General features: G+C 35.1%; 1 protein-coding gene across 2 annotated transcripts in view; it reads right to left on the bottom strand.

The window, feature by feature from the left end:
- Positions 1 to 15,842, bottom strand: part of MMS22L (MMS22 like, DNA repair protein) — a 145,854-nt gene that overhangs the window by 82,001 nt on the left and 48,011 nt on the right. For both annotated transcript variants that reach the window (XM_030929377.1, XM_030929378.1), the window contains 3 exons: positions 15,355 to 15,474; positions 12,928 to 13,154; positions 10,405 to 10,914 (listed from right to left, as the gene is read on the bottom strand). In XM_030929377.1, the coding sequence (XP_030785237.1) occupies positions 10,405 to 10,914; positions 12,928 to 13,154; positions 15,355 to 15,474 (857 nt within the window). The remainder of the gene's footprint in view (positions 1 to 10,404; positions 10,915 to 12,927; positions 13,155 to 15,354; positions 15,475 to 15,842) is intronic.

Here is a 15,842-nt window from a genome sequence, read left to right as displayed (position 1 = left end):
AAAGAAACACCCAAGACTGGGTAATTTATAAAGAAAATAGGTTTAATTGGCTCATAGTCCCCATGGCCAGAGAGGCCTCAGGGAACCCAAAATCATGGTGGAAGGTGAAGGGGAAGCAAGGACCTTCTTCACATGAAAGCAGGAGGGAGAACTGCCAGCAGAGAAAATGCCAGATGCTTATAAAACCATCAGATCTCGTGAGAACTCACTCAATATTACAAGAACTGCATGTGGGAACCACCCCCACGATCCAATCACCTCCCTCCACTGACACATGGAGGATTATAGGTCTCTCCCTGGACACATGGGGATTACAATTTGAGATGAGATTTGGGTGGGGACACAGAGCCAAACCATATCAACTGGTAACACATGGATAAGCATACATTTCAAGAGAAGCTTGACATGAAGGATAATATTATTCACATAAAAATGAAGAAAAGATAAATGAAGAAAACCAATACATATTGAATATACCGAAAGCTTATTATGATTCATGTTCTGGATAGGTGCAGCATCAAAGTCCGTGCTATCCCTTGGCAAGTCTTTCTGCTATCCACTGCATTATCCACTAACTAGATAAAGCTACTGAGGACTTGATATATAGCTGGTGTTACAGAATAGTTGAATTTCTTATTTTATATTCATTAACTTAAACTGTCACACATAGCTAGTGCTACCCTACTGGGCAACAGAAATCTAAGCAGATGTTTGTCGAAATCCTATGAGGTGGATATTATTTTACAAGATGCAGCTGACTTAGAAAAGATTAAGTAACTTCCTAAGATTGCACTGTTGGTAAATGAAAAAGGGTGATTTGAACTCAGGTTTACTGACCTTAAAGCCCCTGCTTTTTATACTATGCTTTGACAGCAGCAACTATCAGGTACTACTAGAGGTTCCTTAAGAAGCAAAGGCAAAAAGCACAACTTGTTGTGTGCATAAGTCTCCTGCCTGGAATACTGGCTCCTCCCATATATGATGCTCTTTAATTCCATCTCTACCTCTCATCGACATACTACTAACTTCTGAAAACACTTTCCATTCTCCTCAAATACCTCTATATAGTTTTTTTTTCTTTTTCTATACTCTGCCATCTCACCCCTATATCTACTACGACCAACACTGACCACTTCTGACTCTTGATTTTGACAATTACTTTCATTCCTCCAACTTAACCTTTTTCTAAGCAGTGACTCTCACACGAAATGGTTATTCAGTCCTCAGTTTCAGCTCTGCTATCTTGGTCATGCTCTGCCCTGAAACCTCAACTGGTTTTGCAAGAGGTCAAACTTGTAAACTTTGACCCTCGACTTCGTTGGACAAGAAGATATAAATAAAGGTAGAAAGACTTGGGGATTTCTTGAGAACTAGTAGCTCCATCTGACTAAAGGAGAATCACAAGAAAAAGTTGCAGATGAAGGTAAAATAAGACTGTGGATGGCTTTGAAGACCATGATAAGAAATGTGAAATTTTCTACTGTGTCTATTACGGTGTCACTAAAGGTTTCTTTTCATTGTAATGAAATGTTCTAAAATTGTGGTTCTGGTTGCAAAACAACTCTGAAGACACTAAAAACCAATGCATTGTATGGTGTGTGAATTATAACTGAATAAAGCTAGCGAACTCTATGATATCGGAATTGTATGTCAATAAAGTCATTAAAAACGATAATCTGAGGAAGGAAGGCATTGGAGGCAGGGTGATTAGGCAAGTAGTATTAATGTTTTAAAAACAGAGGTAATGACATCTGTGAGAATAAAAGAAAGAAGATAAAAGGAAATCACCAAAGATGACACATGCTCCCCACCTTACCAAAAGAATCAGCTGGATATAAAAAGAAAGGGTATACATATATGTCACATTTGTACCTTTAAAAATTACTTTTTTCTACAGCAGCACTCAGTAACACAGCATTACAATTTCCAGTGGGTCCACTGCAGTGAGGCAATGTTGTTTCCTACAATTCTTTGTTTTTAAAGAAAACGATTCATCACACACCAAAACAACAACAACAATAACAAAACTGCTCAATGGTCACTATGCTAGAGGTATTACATTAGGAATGGGTAAAAAAAACATCCAAGATAAGACCCCTGACACACACACACACATATCCATTCATGTTGCCAGGCACAAATCGTTACAAAGAAATGATTATAAGTTCTTTTGAAAACAGTACTTATGATAATGATAGTACTATCTAACATTCATTGAACACTTACTAATATGCCAGGTAATTTGCCAACTGCCTTATATTCATTATTGCATATAATTCCCGAAATAATCCAGTGAGGTAGGTGGTATTATCCTCATTTTACAAATAAGTTAAGATTTTGGCATATAAGTTTTTCTTCACATTATTTTAAATGAATCACTTTACACTTATTTAAGGAAAACTCATATATCTATGTACCAGATTTAGATGGGGACTGAAAAAGTGATCCAAATACTAATTCCTATGAGTGAAAAACTAAGGAGATAATCTATGTTTCAGCAAAAGACAAAAAAGTGGAACTCAGCAAAGCTAATATACTGAGTAGTTTACATTACTGCATGGGATTTTAAAATATGTAATAGAAATACATTATGCAAAATTCAAGCCTGGTAAAGAGTAAATAAAGTGAAAATACTAATTTATAGTATATATCTAAAAACTCAGTTGAAAGACATATAAAATAATTAGGAAAAGTTTTTCTTTATATATTTTATATTTTATACATTCCTGAAATACTAAGATTTATACTGTACTCCTTTAGAGATAACCATGCTTTCTCTGAAGGAACGAAAAATGGCAACGGATCACTCCTAGTAAGCGACACTATCTCTACTTGGTTTTTCAAATAAAAACTGGTAACAGATTTTATTTATTACCATGGGGGCATACTCATGTATTTCCCAAAAATTATTAGAACACTGCCCCAAAACTTCCATCAAATTATATATAATGAAACAGCAGACATTTTGAGCAAACTACAGAAATAACTCATTTGATTAAAAATCCTATCCAGTTTCAAATTTGTTTGTTGTAAACTGTCAATAATTAAAAGCTGTAACCCATTCATACTAATAGAACACCCAATAACAAAAGGAAGAAAAAGCTTGCATGCTGTCAAGAGTATCATTTCTATTTTTTCTGAAATACTATGTAAATTATTTGGCACACAGCAGGCCCTCAAGTGAATAGTTCCTCTTATACCTCCTTTTTTGCCTAGGCAATCCCCAGTTCTCTCACAGAAGCAAACAAAAACCAAAAATCTTTGTGGAAAATAAATAATACCATACCAATAAAACTACTAAGCATAAAAATATTTGAAGAGAATAATAAACAGTTTTTCTCTACATGCTCATACACACACACTTCAAATGTCAAAATAGTTATATAACAAGCAGACGATCTTCTAGCCTTATAGGGACAGAAAAAAAGGAATTAAAAAAAATATATATTTTCAAAACGTATTTTGAAGCCAGGGAAAATAACCTTAATCTTTGAAGAAGTTGAAGTTCAGCACATAGCATCTCAAAAAGGTAATTATCGCTTTTGAACTATTTCTTAGTCTCAGTATTTAGCATTTTAGGCAAGTTCTCAATTGCCTTTAGACATCTTTGAAACTAGTCTCTTGTTTAATACAAAATAGGATGTCAGTTGATCAATATCCATTTGGCTTAAATTCGTAAGTCCACAACCTCCCTTAAGTGGGAGAACAAACAGGTACAAATCCTGAAAATTTATTGTTTCTTTTTAAACTCCAAATGATATTTGCAGATGCCAAAAGGCATTTTGAAATCACTCACCCTTACTTCAGTAAAAATGAAAAAGGGGGATGGGGAGGAGGGAGAATCTCATGAGGCCTTGTATGTCAAGATTTTGCCCAGAGCTAATTTTCATAGCTGTGTTATAAAACCCTGAAAATGGAGGTTTATAATGGAAGTGCTGACAGACCCTTAACTATAGCAGCATGAATGGATATAATTAAAGGAAAGCTTTTGGCTACACCTAACTCCACAAATGAAAGACTGCCATTTTTATATTAACCTCAAATAACAGCAAGTGAGAACTAAAAATATGATTCTAGAGAGGTAATGTGAAATGTTAAAGATGACTGCTAAAACTATTTGACATTCGAAGTTTTAAACATAGGCATTTAGTTAACATAACCAAGTCAGTATTTTCATAATGCTACTTAATCAGCAATAAAGAATGCTCTGGTGAGCCATCAGCTCCAGTTAGCAGAAAGAAGCATATGAAGTTATTATTTCTTAACAGCCTAGAGGGAACTGCTTTTCTCTTTAATCAGTGATCTTAGCTCCTTCCTACCTATAATTTCTGTCATACAGTTATAAAACTATTACCCAGTTCAACACACAGACACACTTTACACACACTTTGCACACACATTTATGCAAGGACTGGTACCTATTAACACCTGAATTTGAAAACAGAAGAGATGGCTAAGGTAAAGTATTTAATTCTTTCCCTTGTCAGAGATGCAGCCAGGAATAAATATCATCAATCTATATAATCCATCTTCCTTACCCAAACCCAAATTCAAATAATTTAGCTCTGCTCTTAACTAAAGTGGGGGAGGGGAGCTTATGCTTTAATTTTTAGCAACTATCCAAAATATTTTTGACCTAACAGTATTAACAGTATATGGCACATCTAAAAAAACTACTATCAAAAAATCTTCAATGAAGTTCCAGATTTGGGGTTAAGAAATTAGGAATACATCTCCATAATTGAATACCTAAATAACTTTTTCTTGTTTCCTCTCTTACTCTTCCTCCTTTCTTTCTTTACTTTTAAGGTAAATAATCCTGAATGATCTCTTGGGCCCAACTCCAATAAATCCCAAACTAAAAGCTGGACGGCCTTGATAATATTTGCCTGGGAAATGCTAAAAATTGATGGGATAAAATGAACCTATCCAAGTCACAGTTCCTTTTATTACACACAGTAATGTTTGCAAATTACTAGAGTATGTTAGTACCTAAAATACAACAGCATTAACAAAGACTTGCATATTGCTGTACTATTTTTATTCATACATTGACCTTATACTTCTATCTGTTAAAACTGCTGATTTGGGCAATATAAGCTGAACTTGATTTGATGGGTTTTTTACGGTAATTGTTTTCAATCATACTCGAAAGCACACGACAAAACCAAAACAGACATTTGTGCAAGGAATCAAATGTTATCAACATAAACATCTAATCCTTTTTGCATAGACTAATCCTGAAGGCCAACAGCACAACCCCATCACCTATTAGCACTCCAGAGGACAGCAAACTACAAATTGAATCCAGGTGCAGTTAAAAGAAACTCTTCCTATCAATGTAAACTTACTGTCATTTTATATAATTGTCAGTCTTCATCATCCTTTTTTGATTTCTACCTCTGTACTCCTGAATAGTGTCCGACAGACTAACACAGATACATCATAACTTACAATATATTTGCAAGAAATATTTTTCCAACACTCCTGAAATAACTTTGGCCTTAATGCTAAAGGATTTCTACTAAATTGAATTTAAGGAGCAAAAATTTGTCTTTATCGCAAGAAGTGAAATTTAGAAGGTTGGAATAGTGCTAAAAAATCAAAGACAAACTATTACAAATAAAATGTGATATACTTGTCTCCACACCTCTCATTTTTTCCAACTGATTTAAAAAAAAAAACCTTGCAAAATAATAAAAACAAAGTAATCAAAAGGCCCCAATAAACAACTAACCTAATTTTTGTAGCAAAAACAAAATGCAAAAGCACTCAGAATTATACAAATAGTGGTAATAATTTCAAGTTTGCAAATAAGTTTGCAGATTTCATTCATTCAATTATCGCTAGTCTTTCTTTTTTTTTTTCTTTTTTTAAATGTAGTGGTATGGTTAGTTTTGATTTAGTTACCTGTAAACTTATAAAGACAGTATAAGCTATTCAGGTGATAGTGACACTAAAAGCCCAAATTTTACCACTACACAATACATGCATTTAACAAAACTGCCCTTGTGACCTCTAAACCTGCAAAAATAAAAAGAAAAGAAAATTAAATGAGTTAATTAAAAAGTTAGTGTTAAGAAGGCAGCTGTGGCACAGTGGGTTAAGAGTCTGAGTGCCAGTTCTGAAATTTACATGTGTTATTTTAGATAAGCCACAAAAAAGTCTCCATGCTTCCATTTTTTTCACCTATAAATAGGGATGGTAGGATTAGTAAAGAATAAAGAAGACAGTATTTATAAGCATTAAATCTTTCAAGAATATAAGAATTATTCTTGTGTTTCTAGTTACTACTTTTAAAGAATTACGTACCAAGAAAAGTTCGTTAGGAGATTCAAGATAAGATGAAGTTGGTGAATGAATGTGAAATAGAGAAAAGAGTTTCTCTCTTTTTTGCTTTCTTTGTATTTTTATTTTGAACGCCTATCCAGCCTTCAAATTAAGTCTAATTCGCCTACTACGAAGCTTCAACTGACATTAACAAATTCTGTGTTTCATTTCTTACCTTTTTTTTTTCTTTTTGAGACGGAGTCCTGCAGTGGCGCGATCTCGGCTCGCTGCAACTACCCCCTCCCGGGTTCAAGCAATTCTCCTGCCTCAGCCTCCTGAGTATCTGGGATTACAGGCACACGCCACCATGCCCATAACTTCTGTATTTTTAGTAGTGATGGGATTTCACCATGTTGGCCAGGCTGGTCTCGAACTATCTTTTTTTTTTTTTTTTTTTTGTTGAGACGGAGTCTCGCTCTTTCTATCGCCCAGGCTGGAGTGCAGGGGCGCAATCTCGGCTCGCTGCAAGCTCCGCCTCCCAGGTTCACGCCATTCTCCTGCCTCAGCCTCCCAAGTAGCTGGGACTATAGACACCCGCCACCATGCCTGATTAATTTTTTGTATTTTTAGTAGAGACAGGGTTTTACCGTTAGCCAGGATGATCTCGATCTCCTGACCTCGTGATCCATCCACCTCGGCCTCCCAAAGTGCTGGGATTACAGGCGTTAAGCCACCGCGCCCAGCCTTATTTCTTATTTTAGAATGCTTTTCTAAATACACTCCATACAATGATCTAAAAATGAGAATGGAAGCTTTTTCATACATTTATCAATGAGAGTAAAAATTGGTACAATCGGCCGGGCGCGGTGGCTCATATCTGTTATCCCAGCACCTCAGGAGGCCAAGGCGGGCGGATCGCGGGGTCAGGAGATCGAGACCATTCTGGCCAACACGGTGAAACCCCATCTCTACTAAAAATATATTTTAAAAAAATTAGCCAGCCGCAGTGGCAGGAGCCTGTAGTCCCAGCTACTCCGGAGGCTGAGGCAGGAGAACGGCATGAACTCAGGAGGCGGAGTTTGCAGTGAGCGGAGATGGTGCCACTGCACTCCAGCCTGTGCGACAGAGCGAGACTCGTTCTCAAAAACACAAAAAACAAAAAAACTGGTACAATGGGTTTTTTTGGTATGATATTTGGTAACATCTATTCACATTTAAAATGTGCATACACCAATTCATTCTTAAGAATTAATCTACAGGTATACTTCCACAAGTACACAGAAATACATGTACAAAGATGTTAAATAAACATAAATTGGTAAACAATACACATTTCCATTATTAGCAACTGGATAAAGTTTGGCACATCTATATAATGAAACAGTAAGTAGTCATTTAACAGAATTAGGTAGGTTTTCATGTTTTAACATGAAAAGTTGTTCAGGAAATATTAAATAATACAAGGAAGTTACAAAACAAAGATCATCTGTTTCGTGTTTTAAATATACGGTTGCGCGCAGTGGCTCATGCCTATAATCCCAGCACTTTGGGAGGCCAAGGCGGGTGGATCACCTGAGGTCAGGAATTCAAGACCAGTCTGGTCAACAGGGTGAAACTCTGTTTCTACTAAAACATAAAAAATAGCTGGGTGTGGTAGTGCGTCCCTGTAATCCCAGCTACTCGGAATGCTGAGGCAGAACTGCTTGAGCCCGGGAGGCGGAGGTTACAGTGGGCCGAGATGGTGCCACTGCACTCCACCCTGGGTGCGTAGAGCGAGACTCTGTCTCAAAATATATATGTATATATTCTCTATACACATATATGTATATATTCTCTATACACATATGTATATATTCTAGACATATGTATATATTCTAGACATATGTATATATTCTATATACATATATGTATATATAAATATATAGTGTGTGTATATGTATGTAGGTAGGAGGGAGATTTCTGGAAGGTTCTATAAAAACCATTTTATTTCTGTGGATTAGAACCAGAGCAATGTATCTCAACCTTAGCACTGCTGAAGATGGTTCAGATAATTCTTTGTTGTAGGAGCTGTTCTGAGCACTGTAGAGTCTTTAGCAGCATTTCTGACCTCATCAGTGCTGTTCCCCTAGTTTTGACAACTAAAAATGTCTCCAGGCATCCAAATGTTCCCTGGGGGAAAAACTTACTCCCAGTTGGGAACTACTGAACTAGAGAATGAAGAAGTGAAGCTGAGGAGATTTAGTTGTCACTTTATATCTCTTTTCTCCCCCATTCCTACCATGAAAATACGTTACAAAAACAATATTAAGATAATTTTAACAAAAACCAAAAAGATTGCCAGAAATTTTTCATTAACACATTAAATTTAAAATACTTGTAGGATATGAACCTTTGAGGAAAAAAAAAAGAACTATGTAAGAAGCAATATAACTGTTAAAAAGAATTAAAAAGGACTTATCTATCTTCAACAGAAAAGGCAGAAAGATATATGGATTCTGCCACTTTTTTCCCACGACTGCCTCTTCTCAAGATATCCATAATCTTTCTTCCTTTCTTATTCCTATGCTCTGAAGTCTTTTGGGGACTATAGTTCTCCATCACCAGGATGGCTTAGACCAACACCCTCCTCTTCCTTCTTGTTTTGTATATTCAGACAAATATACAGAGACAAACCAAAACTGACATTAGAAATGTAAAAATTTCTAATTTTCCCAAGAAACACGGGGAATCACTTAACATTTATTTAAAAACTGAAGAAATAAAACAAAGTTATCATTTGGAAGAAGTATAAAACCTGCCATGAAAACACAGCGTAGAATAAAGAAAATTAAGGTAGTAATAGAAATAAATTTGATAATGAATAAATTTCCAAAATTTGGAAATCTTGCCAAGCTTAGTACCTCTGAAAAACAGATGCAACATTTGTAACGTGATTATTAGGAGGAGGGAAGCAGTCTGTTTGTTATCTTTGGACATGATTTCAAATACAATCATTTTCTGTGACAGTGAGTAACTATACTGAGTGGTAGTATTTAACTTCTTAAGAACATGTACTTCAAAGGTAAAACTGCTATGTGAAAAGGGCCTAATGGCAATAAATATCATAACCAACGTTCTTATCCACATCAAGTTTGTGTCTGAGTGTATTTAACATATCTGCATAATTTCAGTGGATCTGAAAATAGTTTAAGTTTTGTATAGGTGATTGGTGTTATTAATAGAATTCTCTGTGTTAATTTCAGAGCAAACTGGTCTATTTCGAAGAATTTGACGCAGCTAAGGCTATGACTTTGCTGCAAAATTTAAAGAAAGTCACTTTTTAAAAATGGTGTAGTGTGGCCAAAGATTCCTTATGGGCACAAAATTACAAATGCTTCAGTAAAAGCCACCTCAGACATGAGCTCATGATCTTGCTCAGAATATCTGTAACGTATCTCTGGGTAATAATACACTTTCCTGAGAGGTAGCAGGGGAAGGAAGGGCTAAGGGAAAGCATGGCTCTCAGACTGCACCAGAGCTGCTCTTGAGTTTAGTTCTGCATCTTGTGTTTGCATATAAGCTTTCTTTTGAAAAGCTATTGTTTGTAAAACAGCTTGAAAACTACAGGTTGAGCATCACTAATTTGAAAATCCAAAATCCAAAATGCTCCAAAATTCAAAACTTTTTGAGTGCCAACATGACACAACAAGTGGAAAATTGTATCTGGCCTCATGGGATGGGTTGCAGTCAAAACTGTTTCATGCACAAAATTATACAAAATGTTGCATAAAATTACCTTCAGCCTATGTGTATAAGGTATATATGAAACATAACTGAATTTTATGTTTACACTTGGGTCCCCTCCTCAAAATATCTCATATCTCATTATGCATATACAAATATTCCAAAATCTAAACAAATCCAAAATCCAAAACACTTCTGGTCCCAAGCATTTCATATAAAAGCATTTTAGTACACAGATATACTCAACCTATAGTGATTTATGCCCATGTAGTAGAAAACTAAATCCTTCCTCTACATTTGGATTTCATGTGTAGTTGTATATATGTGTATATACATATAACTTTAATATAAAATTCACATAAGTGATTATATAAAACAAATCATAAATTAGCATATGACTGAAAACCATACCTGATTCTGGCCAGAACAGCTTGTAGAAAGCTCAATACTGTCCTAAGTTCAGATTCTCGGCATGCTCGCAGAAGCATACTAAATCCATCATTAAGCAGTTTCTCATGGGAAGGATACAAGCAATAGCTGGTCTCAAACACTTCTTGAACACCATCAATGTATATGGAAAGAAGTGTCCAGAGAGTCTGTCTCTGTATCATTTCCTCATTCTTAGACACCAAGAATTCCTTTGCTTTCTCCCGGAAAGCACATGAAAACTTCTCAGCCAAAACACCGATGTCCACATTTTTCTGGGCATACATCAAGAGGAAGGCCATGTGACCCTTCCAAATGAGGGCTCTCTGAGATGTTATAAAAGCAGGCTTGAGGAAATTCAGGAGGTCTAAAACATGACTTGCAACATCTTCTACCTCTGCAACAGCTGCTAACAGTAGAAAAAGGCTAAAAAAGTTCTGTAGACCAACTTCAGTTAGTTCTTCCATTCTTTTTTGATGGAATTTTGAATATATCCTGTAAAACATTAAAAATGCTTTAATAAAATTGTTGCATTCACGAAAACTTGTATCTCTTAAAATGTGCTTCAATGTTCATGACAATCTCATTAAATTTTAAGCTAATTCTTCATTTTGATGCTGCCTTGTCACTTTGTTTACTTAGAAAGTAAACTCACATAATGGCCCTACCTTGAAATTTCCCAATGATGAGGCAAATCACCTGTAAGTGAATCAAAGGATTCAATGGTTTTCCCCAAAGCCACTAGAAATGTTTTCATATAGTATATGGCTTTTCCTTTTATTCAAGTCCCCCATCACCCTTCTTTTCTTATTTTTATTAGTAAATAAGAAATAATATATAATATTTTAAGTACAATGTGATATGCTTTTACAGAAATCTTAACAGGACAATTTTACATAACAATTATCCTTAAACTCTCTCCCTGCACGCCTCACAAAGACTCACTCTTATTTTACCTATACCTTAAGACAATGCAAGGTGTTAGAAAAATTATTTTTAGCCACCTGCAAAGAACTAGGCATTTAAAAATCTCTCATCAATACTATTTAATACAATAGTTGACACAATAGTTAATATACTAGATAGTAATATAGTTAATGGTTGACATAATTTTCTCTCATCAATTAAGGGATTAGAATTGAAAACAATTCATCTGAATTCCTACTTACAAATTAAGCTGTTTTTTTGTTTCGTTTTGTTTTTTTCTGAGATGGAGTCTCACTCTGTTGCCCAGGCTCGAGTACAGTGGCACAATTTTGGCTCACTGCAGTCTCTGCCTCCCAGTTTTAAGTGATTCTCCTGCCCCAGCCTCCTGAGTAGCTGGGATTGCAGGCACGCACCACCGCGCTTGGCTATTTTTTTTTTTTTTTAGTAGAGACAGAGTTTCACCACGTTGGTCAAACTGGTCTCAAACTCCTGATCTCAAGTAATAACGCCCGCCTCAGCCTCCCAAAATGCTGGGATTACAGGTGTGAGCTACCACACCTGGCCTTAAGTTTTGCAACTTCTATAACTGGTTTATTCAGGACAGAAATGAGTAATGCTCATGAGAGTTAAATGTTTATAAGTAACTACTTGAAAGCTGACAAACTCTTAAAAGTAAAGATCTGTTTAATTATCTTTGTATCATCTACTACTATCTCCACTATAGTGTTTGACATATAGTATGTGTCTAATAAACAGACTTGTTATTGAATAAATTCCAATGACTTCTTTCAGCCATAAAGTTCTGAGTATTATGTCTTCCATAAAATTCCTTAAGATTCAAAAACAAACTGTCAAATAGAACAAAAGAAAAAAACTGTTTGAGCCATGTGATTCTTGAAGATTTAATAAAGCAGTTGCCATTTAAAACAGTATATAATAAATAAAAAATCCAAACCATATCACCATGTGCTTATAAGAATTACTCACTATGGGACTCAAACAGGAATTTCATTAAGTGATTCTTGAGAAGTCCCTACCTAGTATTCTCTTTCCTGAGAGGTCTCAACAAATAATCTGAGCAAGTCATAGATGGTGATGTACTGCACAAAGAAGGCTAAGAAAAGGGCTAATACAGGCAAAGGCAGTAGAAAAAAGAAACACAATTTAAAAGTGTACTCATTAAACAAGCAAAACTCTCAAAAGAGAGAGAAATAAAACAATGGACTAATGTGACCAAAGTTTATTCTATCAGAAATGAAAACAGCATAGTTCCCAAATGAGAACATTAGTTATCTGGTTCTACTATACTCTGGTCAGTTCTCATTAAAAAAACACAACAAACAAAAAAAACCAGTGCTTGTGAACTGCTGGGCTCAAAGAACACAAAAGTTTTATATGTTGAAACTATCACCTACCAATGTGCAAGCTGAAGATGTTTGTTAATCAAATGCATATAATGGATTACCTAGTAACATTATAACTAATTAAGACTCTAGCCCCAAGTAAACTTAACAAAATACAAGGAGTAACACTTATCCAAAGATATCAGTGCACATTCATGACAAAAGATACTGCATATACCTTCCTTTGACTTGTTTCCAAGGATGAAGGCCATTGCTCTTCATTGCTTTCTTAACAACTTTTGCCAGAATGCAAAGAAAAATCGTATAACTACTGCTGGATTTATACAGATCCTGATCTTGCTTATCGCAACAGCAAGTCTTCACCATTTCAAGCATTGACAAGGGTGACTTCATGGTATTAGCAAGGCCTTTAAAAGGAAGCCAAGAAATACTGAAGGAACTATTCTAAAAGGGGGGAAAAAAGGTAGAAAATAATTATTAGTCTCTTAGTAAATAAAATGGTAAGCTGCAAATCCCAGTTAGTTGGTTCACCAAAAGTCTGACTCATCTTCATCACAAAAACTACATAAACATGATCCCCTAAATAAAATTCCATGAAAGAACAGAGCATCAAGAGGTGTTCAAATTTTGGATTGTCCCCAAAATGTGTTTTTAACAGTTGATTTGTCCAAATTAGGATACAAACAAAATCCACACATTGCATTCAGTGATATGCACAGCACTTTTGGCTCTTTTGATTCTTTACGTTTCCCAGTGTTTTTGTTATACCACTTGTTTTTAATATCAGGTCATTTGTTGTATAAAATTTCCCATGTTCTAAATTTAGCTGCTTGTATGGCTCTAGTGTTTCTTAATCTTTTATCCTCTATCTTTTCTAAGTTGGTCACTATATCTAGAGGTTTTATCAGATTCATGTTGACTTTTTTGGCAAGAATCTTTCATCAGTAGTACTGAATAGTTCCTACTGCATTTAGCAAAAAGGCACATAAGTTCTGGCTTTTTGTGATGTTAAGATTGGTCAGATTATCAACCTGCTCCACCCATTTTAGTGGTCCCACCAGCCTTTAACTTAACATTTTAGTAGCATTGATGATCATTGCCCAGATGCCTTATTTCATTAAATGTACAAAATGGTGACTTCTAATTCTATCATGTTTTAATTAGTTCATCAGAAATTTTATCACTCTAAAATATAGTTTGTATTTTCTTTAGTTTTCAGAATTAGGTGGTTTTTTTTTTTTTTTTTTTCCAGAATAACTTTTTACAAAGAAGCATAAATTCAGAGATTTAAACATATTTAATATGTTTTAATTCATTGCAGTCATTATTCTTTGTTATGCTTAAATTTTCCCATTCTCTGGGCAATGGATGTTCCTTCAGGTTGGCTCCTGTGTCCTTCTGACACGACTCTAGCTTACTTTGATACCTTTCCTGTTTTCTGGTATGACAAGACACCCCAGACTCACCTTGTACACATCCTGCCTCAGGATTACAATCAGTCATTTCTCCAACTAGCCTAAAATTATGCTTCAGAGAAGGGTGTTTTTCAATTTTTTAATAAGCTCCATTATCCACAAATCCAAACTTGTTATTTACTTGTAAATCTTCCATTACCATTTTCTATTTTGATTGAGAGGTTCACTAATTATTTACCCCAAACCCTAAACATCCCAAATCTCCTCTCTATACACAAAGTATAAATCCTTTAAATCTACCTTTAAAATTTCAATCTTCCAAACTTATCCTCTCCTTTAGAAATACATTGTCCCTATTTCAGTTCTCAGCCATAGTATTTTTGCTCATACAACTACAATAAACCACTAACTCGTCTGTACCCAATTCATTTACACCACTTAAAGAAAAAAAAAACAACTTTCTCAAACACATACCTAAGTCACATCCTTGCTACTTAGTGTCTCCTGAATAAACCAGAATTGTACATTATCTTCAACCCTTCATAGTATAGTCCCAGACTGCCTTCTCTAGTCTCCTATCTTCAGTCTCTCCATAGTTACCCCAGGCCTATCATTCAGAACCGTTGACATGGTAGGAACAGACCACGCTTTTTCATACCTCCATGTATTTGTCTATACTGTTCATTCTGCCTGGATCTTTTTCTTCTGTTTTTAGGAAATTCTACTCATTCCCAAAGCCAAGTTCAAAAATTATGACCTCATGAAGTCTTCCACAAATACAGATACCAGGTTAGACACCCCCTCCTCTGGAGTTCCACAATTATAACCTTTTTCCCACAATGTATGTATACCCACCCACTAGCCTATAAGCTACTCAAATGCCAGGATTGTTTCTTACTCAGGACAGCAGTGCCTGTTCAATGTGTCATGAGCAACCAATTATTATTAGAAACATTTATAAATGTAGATTTTATAAATATCTGCTACATTTTAGCTACTTTGTTTACACCTGCTCTGAAGAGAAAAAGGATACCAAATGCTGTCTCCCTTATGACAAAGCTCTACAATGTTAAAGATAAAACTATTCATGAGCTACTCAATCTACTCTGAAAAAAAATTAACTTTTTAAGAAAAATCCATAACTATTCATAATTAAACCATAAAGAAATTCCTCAAATATGTACAAATTCTTAAAATTCCTGGAGCAAAATCATATTCTATTCACTCACCAGGTTCTTACTATAATATTCCCATAAAATGGTAACAATTGCAATGTTTGGCTCCCAGAAATCACAAAGCGTCAAACAACAGTGAAGATACACTCGTAATTGTTCTTCTAGAATACTACCCTAAAAAATAAACTGAAGTTATGAGACGGTAAATGGGCTCTGGCAATATAAACATTTTCACTTGATATTTTACTGTATAACCTGCAGCTAAAAAGAAAATAAATATACATCACCCAATCATACCCATTCTCATATTCAGACTAGGTCTAAATCAACATAACACATACTTCCAAAAACATGTTTTAAAGACCATTAACATATTCAGATAACAGAAATCACGTAACTCGACTTTTAATTCAATTAGTTAAAAATTATAGGTGTTTCATAATTGAATGGTATTGGAAACCCAGAAACCAGAAAAGAAACCCAAACCAGAAAGAAGTGGCAAAGATGACCTAATAATTAAGATGTACACAAATCCAGAGGGC

This window comes from Rhinopithecus roxellana, chromosome 4 (assembly GCF_007565055.1).
Source record: "Rhinopithecus roxellana isolate Shanxi Qingling chromosome 4, ASM756505v1, whole genome shotgun sequence".
In the NCBI taxonomy this organism is placed as follows: domain Eukaryota; kingdom Metazoa; phylum Chordata; class Mammalia; order Primates; family Cercopithecidae; genus Rhinopithecus; species Rhinopithecus roxellana.
This window is presented reverse-complemented; position numbering and strand designations above follow the sequence as displayed.